This window comes from Myotis yumanensis, unplaced genomic scaffold (assembly GCF_028538775.1).
Source record: "Myotis yumanensis isolate MYYU_CA2020_CCGP unplaced genomic scaffold, mMyoYum1.0.hap1 SCAF_1, whole genome shotgun sequence".
In the NCBI taxonomy this organism is placed as follows: Eukaryota; Metazoa; Chordata; class Mammalia; order Chiroptera; family Vespertilionidae; genus Myotis; species Myotis yumanensis.
This window is the reverse complement of record NW_027223752.1, coordinates 40189616-40201218: the sequence shown is the minus strand read 5'-3', so window position 1 is coordinate 40201218 and position 11603 is coordinate 40189616. Positions and strand designations below refer to the sequence as shown.

The 11603-nt window shown below is 37.9% G+C and overlaps 1 protein-coding gene across 1 annotated transcript in view; it reads left to right on the top strand.

Annotated features, from left to right (window-relative positions):
• The window catches only part of SLC38A6 (solute carrier family 38 member 6), a 68825-nt gene that overhangs the window by 1477 nt on the left and 55745 nt on the right, over positions 1-11603 (top strand). The window contains exons 2-3 of the mRNA XM_070418848.1: positions 85-215; positions 2038-2111. Of these exons, the coding sequence (XP_070274949.1) occupies positions 85-215; positions 2038-2111 (205 nt within the window). The remainder of the gene's footprint in view (positions 1-84; positions 216-2037; positions 2112-11603) is intronic.

The window sequence follows — 11603 nt, the reverse complement described above, 5'->3', positions numbered from 1 at the left end:
TGCAGATAACCTGTCAGTCATTTCTCGATGAAACTTGAATTCACCATGCAAACATTTAACACTATTAAATTTGGGTGCTTACAGGAACTTCACAGACAAGGATCCCCAGGTGTTTCATATGGTTTCTCAGTGTTTAATTTGATGAATGCCATCATGGGAAGTGGCATCCTTGGCTTAGCTTTTGTTATGGCTCATACTGGTATCCTTGGATTTAGGTGAGTTTTTTTCTTATTTTACCATTACTTTCCCTACCCTCCCCCCTCCATTTGGATAGTACTGTAAGACAAATGAGATAGACTCCAGAAGCTGGTGTTATCCAATTTCTAATTAAGTTATTTCTGGGATTTTAGCATTTGTTGTTGTTGTTGTTGCTAGTCTGTAGCTTGGAGGAATGCTATATAATTTGCATTTTTTAAATCCAAAAGTGTGGCTAATTTAAAAAAAATGGGAGACTTGATCTACACTAGTTTATGACCTTAAGAAGTGACTTATTTGTTGTGTCATGTTGGCCAAAGTGAATCAAGACTTATCAGCCATGCAGATTACTTATAAATAGCAATTTTGTGAGTGTAAGTAAAGCACATAATCTTTTCATTGCTGTCTAACTTCTCCTGTCCTCCCACTGTTAAGTAGTCTTTTTCCTTTCTGAGGCCAGATGTGGTCTGTGCCTATTTCTTTTCATCTTTCAAGACTGCTCATACGCCAGTTTGCCCAAAATAAAAGACATTCCTAGCTTTTCTGTGCTCCCATAGTACTTTGTATATTCATTTTGTTATTATCATTTGATATAATGATTTGTTTGCAAATTAGTTTCACCACTAAACTCTTAAATCCTGTAGAACTGAACCTTATCTTTAGCATCTAGCACAGCCGTGGGCAAACTACGGCCCGTGGGCTGGATCCGGCCCATTTGAAATGAATAAAACTAAAAAAAAAAAAAGACCGTACCCTTTTATGTAATGATGTTTACTTTGAATTTATATTAGTTCACACAAACACTTCATCCATGCTTTTGTACCGGCCCTCCGATCCAGTTTAAGAACCCATTGTGGCCCTCGAGTCAAAAAGTTTGCCCACCCCTGATCTAGCACCAGGGTTGGTAGAATGAACATACTTGTTTTGTCAGTAGAAGAAGATCTATTTTACTAGTAAATTTAAAATATTCAGTGTCATTTAGGTGTTTTAAATTATTTTTTATTTCATTTTTTATTTTTTCAAATAATAAAAGGAAGTTTATTTAGCCCAGCCAGTGTAGCTCAGTGTTTGAACGTTGACCTATGCACCAGGAGGTCATAGTTTGATTCCTGGTTGGGCACGTGCCCAGTGTGGGCGTGCAGGAGACAGCTGATCAATGATTCTCTCTCATCATTAATGTTTCTCTCTCTCTCTCTCTCTCTCCCTTCCTCTCTGAGATCAATTAAAATATATATATATATTTTAAAAGAAAGTTACAGAGGAAGAAGTAGTGAGCCAGATGGGCTGTGTAGGCTCAGGAAACAAGTTACAGAGACAAAAGAGGGCCCCTTGGAGCTTAGGAGAGAGAAAGGCAAAGGTAAGGCACCCGGGGAAAGAAGAGGGGAAGAAAACGCCTCCTCCCCCCAGTGTTCCCTAGGTTATTTTTATTTTGAATTTCTTGATAAGCAAACCAACTTTTAAGTAAATCAACTTGTTTTTATTATGGGAGGTATTCATGGCAAACTTTATAACTTTAAAACTTCAAAATAGGAAAAATAGTCATAAAAGGGAAATATTAAAAGATTATTGAGTGGCTGAACCATCAGTCAGTAAACAAGAATGCTAAAATAGGAAATTCATTTGTACTTTAAATAAAGCTTGTTTCTTTCTGATTTTTTTCCTAGTTTTAAAGCAGTATATTTTCACTTAAATAAAATTTGGTAAATACAGAAAAGTATCTTCTTACTTTCTTCAGTGACCATAACCCAACTACTCAAAGATAGTCTCTATGAGACTTTAAAAAAAATTATTGTTGTAAGAGATATGGTAAAAAACCTTTTTTTGTACCCTTTTGTATTTTAGTTTTTTGCTGCTGATAGTTGCTCTTCTGGCTTCTTTCTCAGTTCATCTCCTGCTTAGTATGTGTATTCAGACAGGTGAGTAAAAACATTATGCTGATCCATTTGATGAAGCAGCCCCTTGAGATTGTATTCACGTATAAGATTGGATGTCTCACATCTGATTTCCACTGGGCATACATTATTACCAGGCAGTGTGGTTGAAATGGAGAATTTCAAAAGGCCAGGATATATAGAGACAGTTCTGTTGGGCAATATCTAAGGACAGGATGGGAGGAGGAAACTAGCATTCTTACCTGCCTTTCACCACAACACAACATAGTTTTCTGGGTTAGAGGACATTGTGGGAAGGACCACAAATGAGTTCAAAGGATCCAAACCTCATGCTAATGGGGAAGCAATAGACAAGGGTTCATTCTGATCACATTTCTAGGGTGATCATTTCCTCAAGAAGCACACCTTTCAGATCTACTACTGCCTTCCCTGCCTCCTCTCTGTCTGCCGGAATTAAGACTGTAGGAGAAAAGGTCCCTAAGCTTTGGATTTATTTAAATGGTTTGTATTTTTACTTGCAGTCTAGAGTAAGGTAGTTTTTATAAGTGACAGCTGCATATGCAATTAATACAATATGTTTATGTGTGTTTGTTTCCATTTAGAGAACTTTATCATGCAATTCAGTATTGAATAAGTTATTTTAAGTTGTAATAAAAAATACAGTAAATGAATTACAGAACTGCTTTTATAAGATTTTTCTTTTGGCATTAACAGATATTCTATGTTCATCAATCCTGGTCTTTTTATCTGTCTAGTCTCTTTGTCTTTGGATTAGGTCAATTATGATGCCAAAATCATGAGTTTAATATCTATGTGGGTGAGTTCACTTTGTTCTAGCTGGTCTTGAAGTTTTCAGATTTTAAGAAGCATAAGAGATACATAAAATAAATAGAAATGGAATTATTCTGACTGGAATATGTGAGAACTACCCAAAGGTATTTCGTGAGAATTTTAAGACTCTTTAGAACATAGTTCTAAACCCATAGCTATCGTCTATTTTCCTAAAATCTGTCAATGCCTCAGACACACCTGCAGATCTTTGTATAAACAGACATTTCTAAGAATCTGAGATGGGATTCAGAAATACATTTTTTAGAAGTTCTCCAGGTAATTCTTATGCAAAACTGGTTCAGGATCCATAGTTCATAGTAGTAACTGTACCAATGCCTTTGACCATCCAACCTACAAGTGTACGCCCCTGCTTTCAAGGGGATTGGGCAAAAGTGCAGACAGATAAAAAGGCTAGGAAACAATGCAAATGTTAATCTCAAAGTAACAAGTTGTTCATAACAGCATCTCAAATTCAGAAATAATAGCATTAAAAGAAGTATATTTGTAAATCCTCCTGCAACCTGACTAGAATTTTAATGACGTATTTTGAAATTGTTATTCTTTTTCTGAAAAACTTATTTTTACTTGATTGTGGTAGTTACCTAATACCTTCATATTTTATTATGGATTCTACTAAAAGATGAATACCTTTAAAAATATGTTTTTATTGATTTCAGAGAGGATGGGAGAGGGAGAGAGATAGAAACATCAATGATGAAAGAGAATCATTGATTGGCTGCCTCCTGTCCACACCCTACTGGGGATTGAGCCTGCAACCCAGGCATGTGCCCTGACTGGGAATCGAACCGTGACCTCCTGGTTCATAGGTCAGTGCTCAACCACTGAGCCACACCAGCTGGGCAAAGATGAGTATCTTAATCAACTATGTGACAATTATGTTTTCACTAACTAAAATTTTTTGTTTTATTAATTTCACTTACTTGGGAGTAATATTCAGTTTATGAAGATTTCCAAGTAAGGCTAAATATGCTGTTCTCCTTCAGTTAATCAATATTTAACTTTAAAATTCTGATACTGTTCTTTTCTATAACTTTGGGGCATATAAACTGAAAAACTCTGTTTTTCTTTCTTTTTCTTTGATTTTTTTGTAGCTTTCTTGGTCTGTGAACTAACTTCATGGCTCTTCATATACACTGATGCACCTTGCACCTGTCTTCTGTTGATTGAATTCCTTCAGTCATTGTAAAATTCTCTGTGGAGGTAGGCTTTAAAAATATATACATATATACTAGAGAATAACATGTAGACAAATTTTCTCCTCAGTTTACTGACCTACTATTAAGGAGTATTGTGCTTAGATAGAACTCATTGGTCAGAGAAAGCATTATGGTAAGTCTTTACAAAATAACTTCTTTATGTATTTGCATGGAGGTAAAATGTGAAGAGAAATTTTTATCTTTACAAAAATAAAGGACTCCTTCATATGAAATTCTGCTATTTTAGGTTTTATATAAGGTTTGGGTTCCATCAGGACTTTTCTTGGGAGCTAAGGTAGCAGCATATAAGGCACTTTAATCTCTTTAGCCTTAGTTTGTCATCTATAAAATGGTAATGATAAAAATTTCCTCTTAGGATTGTTGTGAGAATGAAATAAAATGATATATATAAAATGCCAGGTCCTTGGTAAATACTAACTTTTATTATTATGAGTTCTCATTGGAGCAGAACCCTTAAGGATTTTTAACTGTGCTGAGAAATAGTTGGCTTCTTTCGATTCTTTGGAAAATTTCGATGCTCTGGGAATAAACTCATAGTCTCCCCTCTTCTGGCTTCCATATCCTTATCACCAGCAGGGAATGAGAGTTTTAGAACTCTGCATGCTTTTGGTCAAATCCCTACTCCCTAGTCCTCAATCCCCACTACTCACTTAATTGTTACCAATATTTGCCTTGACATCATTTGGATAATTACATTATACCATTTATCTCAATTTCTAATCAGTCACCACAAGAATCCTAGGTTAGCCTGGCCGATGTGGCTCAGTGGTTGAGCATCAACCCATAAACCAAGAGGTCATGGTTTGATTCCCAGTCAGGGCACATGACCGGTTTGCTGCTCTATGCCCAGTTGGGGGTGTGCAGGAGGCAGCTGATTGATAATTCTCTCTCCCTCTCCCTTCCTCTCTCTGAATCAATAAAAACACATTTTTAAAAAAAGAATCCTAGTTTATCCTTTATTTCCCAGACTCATCCCATATGGCTCTGTTAACCGTATTCTAACTTCATCTCCCACTCCTCCCAAACTCCTGAAACCTTTCCACTTTGCTTTCAAGAATTTATGGTCAGTCAGCAGCAAAACTGTCCTCAGTTTTCCTCTAAACATTTCCTTCACTTTCTTACTCTGAGAGGACCTAAGTCTTTTTTGAGGACACTGTAGTGCTCTCAAGTAGCCACTCTCTTCTCTCCCATGTCCCTCATACTAGTCTGGAGATGACCCTCCAAAATCTTGGGGAAAATGATTTCATTATAGAATTCTGTACCCAGCCAAATTATCATTTAAATGTGATGATAGAATAATGACATTTTTTATACATGCAAGGACGCAAAAATTATCTACCATGCATCCTTACTTAGTGAGCAATGAAAGATGCCATTTACCAAAGTTAGGGAATAAAAAAGAAACAGGGAATCTAGCACAGGAGAGAAGTAAAGGTAATTTCCAGGACAACAATTGAACAGCACATCTAAGAGCCACCCCCAGATGGGAGTAGTTCTTTTTACATAGGCACCGTCAGCCCTCCAGGCTTGCCCCCAGGATGTGTTTAGGATAGAAACCCTTTTCTTTTTCTCTTCCTGAAGGGAATGTCCTTCTCATTTATCTGTCTAGCTCCAATTTGGCTCACAGTACCTGAGTAAGTTAACTTCAGGCCTGAATATTTCAAAGGAGTGAGAATCAAATAGTGGGAGATAGAGACAAGGTATCAAGGGGAATAAAAGAAAGAAGCAGGCTAAGCAATGTGGGAGTTAGAATTGAGAGGAGCTGAAGTTTGACTGAATGGAAAGTAATGGAGAAAGAGATGTCTAAGGATATCAGATTTCTGGCATGGGCCACTGGGTCATTTGTAGTATCATTAATGAAGATAAGAACTCAGCAGAAGGTGTTGGTTCAAAATAAAAATGAATTCCGTTTTGAATATGTGGACTTTGAAGTATATCTAGATGGACAAACTACGGCCCGCGGGCCGGATCCGGCCCGTTTGAAATGAATAAAACTAAAAAAAAAAAGACCGTACCCTTTTATGTAATGATGTTTACTTTGAATTTATATTAGTTCACACAAACACTCCATCCATGCTTTTGTTCCGGCCCTCCGGTCCAGTTTAACCGTTTGAGTCCCAAGCAGCGCGATTGCGCTGCTGAGATTTTATGTCGAGAAAACATACGATTCGTTTGAGTCCCAGGGGGTATTGAAAACACACTGTCGAAGAATCCCAAACAGCGCAACCGTGCTTTCTCTAAATGAGTACGAAAAGACCCAAACAACGTGATAGCGCTTGTTTTATTTTATGTCGAGAAATACCAAGCAGCGCCATTGCGCTGCTTGGGACTCAAACGGTTAAGAACCCATTGTGGCCCTCGACTCAAAAAGTTTGCCCACCCCTGTCCTAGAACATAAGCCCAGAATAGAGGTTAATTTATTCATTCAATACTCTTATCTACAGAGATAAATAAGACTCACTTCCCTGTAAAAGCTTATCTATAATAATAAAAGTGTAATATGCTAATTAGACCGGACGTCCTTCCAGACGACCTTCCGGATGAAGCCAGGGCTACGAGGGCAAATTTTGTGCACCGGGCCTCTAGTAGTCTTATAATAGGGGAGACAAATGCTTATAGTCTAATAATAGGGGAACAAATAATTTATAATGTAGTATGATAAATGTAACAATTCAAATGTGTGCAAGGTGCAGTGATAACTCAGAGGAGGGAGTGAGGGGTCAGTAAATATTACTGGAGGACTGAGCTAACAAAGAATTTGATTGGCAGACAAGGCAAGAGAGAATACAAAAGTACAAAGGCATATACTGCATATTTTACTTAAGGTACAAAAAATAGCTTACTATTATTCATGCATAAAGCACACAAAAGAAAATGAAACTGAAGAGACAGGCAAGTGTCAGATCCTAAAGAATTTGGAGTTGTAGTTGAGGCAGTAAGAAGGCACTGAGGTGTTTGAAAAGAGTCAAGGTAGCCCTGCCGGTGGGGCTCAGTGGTTGAGTGTTGACCTATGAACCAGGAGGTCATGGTTTGATTCCTGGTTGGGGCACATGCCCGGGTTGTGGCTTGATCTCCAGTGTGGGGCGTGCAGGAGAAAGCCAATCAATGATTTTCATCATTGGTGTTTCTATTTCTCTTTCCCTCTCCCTTCCTCTCTGAAATCAATAAAAATATATAAATTTAAAAAAGAAAAGAGTCAAAGAATAAAATGGTCCCTTATGCTCTGGATATTGTTTTTTTACTTACCCCCTCTAGGACAGTAATTCTCAGTACCATCCATCACAACCCTCTCCCCTTTTATATATAAAAAAATTCTAGATGCTCCCTTTACTATCTGAAATGAAATGCCTAGAGGTACTATGACCTACCTGTGATGGGCTGCATAATGATCCCCCCAAATATATCTATATCCTAATCCTTGGAACCTGTGAGTGTTAATTTAAATGGCAAAAAGGCCTTTGCAGATGTGATTAAGTTAAGAATATTGAGGTGGGTAGATTATCCTGGTGGACTCTAAATGTGTCATGGAGGCAATGCGGTACCATCTCACACCTGTCAGAATGGCTATCAACAAATCAACAAAGGACAAGTGCTGGCGAGGATGCGGAGAAAAAGGAACCCTCGTGCACTGCTGGTGGGAATGCAGACGGGTGCAGCCACTGTGGAGAACAGTATGGAGTTTTCTCAAAAAGCTAAAAATGGAACTGCCATTTGACCCCATGATCCCACTTTTAGGAATATATCCCAAGAAACCAGAAACACCAATCAGAAAGGATATATGCACCCCTATGTCCATAGCAGCACAATTTACCATAGCTAAGATTTGGAAACAGCCTAAGTGCCCATCAGCAGATGAGTGGATTAAAAAACTGTGGTACATCTACACAATGGAATAATATGCTGCTGTAAAAAAGAAGGAATTCTTACCATTTGCAACAGCGTGGATGGAACTGGAGAGCATTATGCTAAGTGAAATAAGCCAGTCAGAGAAAGATAAATATCACATGATCTCACTCATTTATGGAATATAATGAGCAACATAAACTGATGAACAAAAACAGATCCAGAGACAGAGAAGCATCGATCAGACTGTCCAACCTCAGAGGAAAGGTAGGGGAGGGGAGGGGTAAGGGGGAGAGATCAACCAAAGAACTTGTATGCAGGCATATAAGCCTAACCAATGGACACAGACACCAGAGGGGTCAGGGCATGAGTGGGGGTGGGGGGGTGGGGGGAAATGGGGCGATAAGGACGCATAGGTAAAACCTTAATTAATAAAGGAAAAAAATTAACTGTAAGGCTTTACAGACATTCTATACAAAAATATAAAATAAAAGAATGAATGAATGAATATATATATATATGTCATGGAGGGAGACCACAGACAGAAGAGAAGGAGGCATTGTGACCACAGAGGCAGAGATATGGCCACAAATCAAGGCAGGCTAGCAGTCACCAGAAACTGGAAAAGGCAAGGAATGGGTTCTCCCTGGAGCCTCTGAGGGACCATGGCCCTGTTGACACCTTGATTTTGACCCACTGAAACTAGGCCTCCAGAACTGTTAGTTAATTTCTGTTTGTGACAATATGTTCCAGCAGTCCTGGGAAACTAAATCTACTTATACATAAATAATATTGTACAGTAGAAAAAAGGAGACCCAAGACCAAAGTAAATGCTGTTGGTTATATGATTTTTCTAAATGGTGAACAATTTTTGACAAAGTTCCAAACAAAACAAAATATACATTTACATGGTAGTTACATTCCTTGAAAATTTAGTGTATATTTAAACAACCATTGTTTTCTTAGCATCTACCAAACACAGAGGGTATTTAATAAAAGCTGGATGCATGGGCTATGAATGGATGGATGTATTAGAGCTACAGAGAGATTCTGTTTTAAAAGTTCCTAAATAGCCCATACTGGTTTGGCTCAGTGGATAGAATGTTGGCCTGTGGACTGAAAGGTGCCAGGTTTGATTCTGGTCAAGGGCATGTACCTGGGTTGCAGGCACATCCCCAGTAGGGGGTGTGCAGGAGGCAGCTGATCGATGTTTCTCTCTCATTGATGTTTCTAACTCTCTATCCCTCTCCCCTCCTCTCTGTAAAAAATCAATAAAAAATATATTTAAAAAGAAAACCCACAAAACACACAAAAAATTTTTAAAATTTTTTAAAGTTCCTAAATAAATAAATAAAAGTTCCAAAATCAACACCCAAGGCAAAAATTATGTATAGTCAAAATTACCTTTGAAAGTTTCTTATATAGGCCCTGGCTGGTTTCTCAGTGGTTAGAGCTTTGGCCCGAGGACCAAAGGGTCTCAAGTTCGATTCTTGGTCAAGGGCATGTACCTTGGTTGCTGGTTCTGCAGCCCCAGTAAGAGCTGGTGCGGGAGGCAACCAGTTGATCTCTCTCTCTGATCAATGTTTCTCTCCCTCTCTTTCCCCCTCCTACTTCCCTTCCACTCTCTAGAAATCAATAGAAAAAATATCCTCAGGTGAGGATTAAAAAATGTTTTTTTCCTATATAGTTTATAAAATAGTGTTCAACATTTACATGACCTGTTGGATGTCACTAACATACCATTTCTCAATAAAGCTGAGAGCCTTTTTTAATTTTGTTTGTTTGTTTTTTTGTCAAGTCTTAGTCTGGGCACCATATAAACGATATGGATTGCTTCATGGTCATGATGAATCTCATTCAGCCCTGCAACATGCTTTCACTGAGAGCACACAAGAACGAACTGATCAAAAGAATATAGAATCCTTTTACATCTCATGTGCAATGTGAGCACTTTTCATCTCTTTTTCTTCTTGTCATTAGTGAGCATGGTTCAGTAGACCCACAATTAATTAAGTGGGCTGATTATGTGACTCCATCTTCAGTGGATTGGTGTTCTTGTCACATCCTTTTGCTAATGAGTTGTTCTCAGTTGAGCTTGATTTTTCTCTTCCAAGTGCATTTGGCAGTCTAGACACATTTCTGGTTGTCACAGGTCCACTGGCAGCTAGAGGATAAAGGCCCAGGATGCTGCTGACCATCCTACAATGCACAGGACAGCCCTGTACTACAAAGAATGATCCTACCCAAAAATGTTAGTAGTGGCAAGGCTGAGAAACCCTGGGCCAGGTTATGTGTGTGCTTTGCTCATGTAGTGACTCCTTCATATTGTTGGCCTTGACGTTAGAGAAGTGCTTCCTCTAGCAGAAATTGAACATGATGTTATTGAACTACAGGGAAAGGGTGGGTGTGAATCTCTGTAGGTTAAACATATTTTTAAATTAACCTGCTATTTTATTTAATCAAAAGTAATCTCTAGTCACGCACGTGTGCATAAATGTGTATGTACGTGTGTACTTGTGCAGGAGGGTGTGGAGCATTTCCCATCTATTCTCTCCACTTCTAGTCTCATTTCCCAGAGCTAGCAACATAAAAAGTTTTTGTTTTTAATTCTTTCGGTGTTATCTTCCTAAGGCTAAATAATATTCTTCTACTTTTGTTTTTAATTCTTTCGGTGTTATCTTCCTAAGGCTAAATAATATTCTTCTACTTTTGTTTATTGACTTAACAGATTATCTGTTGACACTTCATTACTAAAGGTCAGGATTTAGCTTGGGTATACTAATTCTCCTTTCTCCTTTCTAATTTTCATTTGTTTGTATTTAATTTCATCGATTATTTTGTAACTCTAAATAATACATTTAAATCTTTATTTTTCTTCCATGTTCTTGAGATAGTACCTCTCGATGCTCTGCTATATGTGGTTATGAGTGCTCCCATCATTTCTTTCACCTGTCTTCCTATTTTCCACAGTCTTTCTGCTGTACTCTTACACTGACAAGGTCTTTATTCTCTAATCATATGTAAGTTCTTGTTTTATCTATAAGTTGAGTCTGAAAGTTGAAAACTAATGAATAATATTTATAGGATCTGATTATATAAATATTGTTCACTTCAGAACCAAGCAGTAGATTGGGATCTCAGAACCCCTTATGTATGAGTTATCACGGCCTCTGTGCCATTTGAAAGGAGGATATTCCTAGTAGTCCAGTATTCTTTTTCTTTTTTTCTACATTGAGTTCTTTAAAAATATGCCACATTTAGTTGATAAACTGACATTTAAGTACCTATTAAGAAAGATGAAAAGTGGCAATATAATTGCATAATAGACATTCAATAAATGAATGACCTGCATGACACTCTCAGGGAGAAAAAAGGTGAGAGGAAAATGATGGAAAACACAAGAAAGAAAAGAATTTCGAAAAAATAAGAGTGCATTCCAAATGGCCAGCTTTCTGAGAGTTGAACTGTATTTGACTAACTCATGCCCCTCAGTCCAGATCCAAAGATAATATTGCTGCTGCTGAAGCTTGGGCTTTGTGCTGTAACCACAGTTTATTAATTGTCCTGTTTCATTGAGGGGAAAATGCAAAGCAGACAGAACACT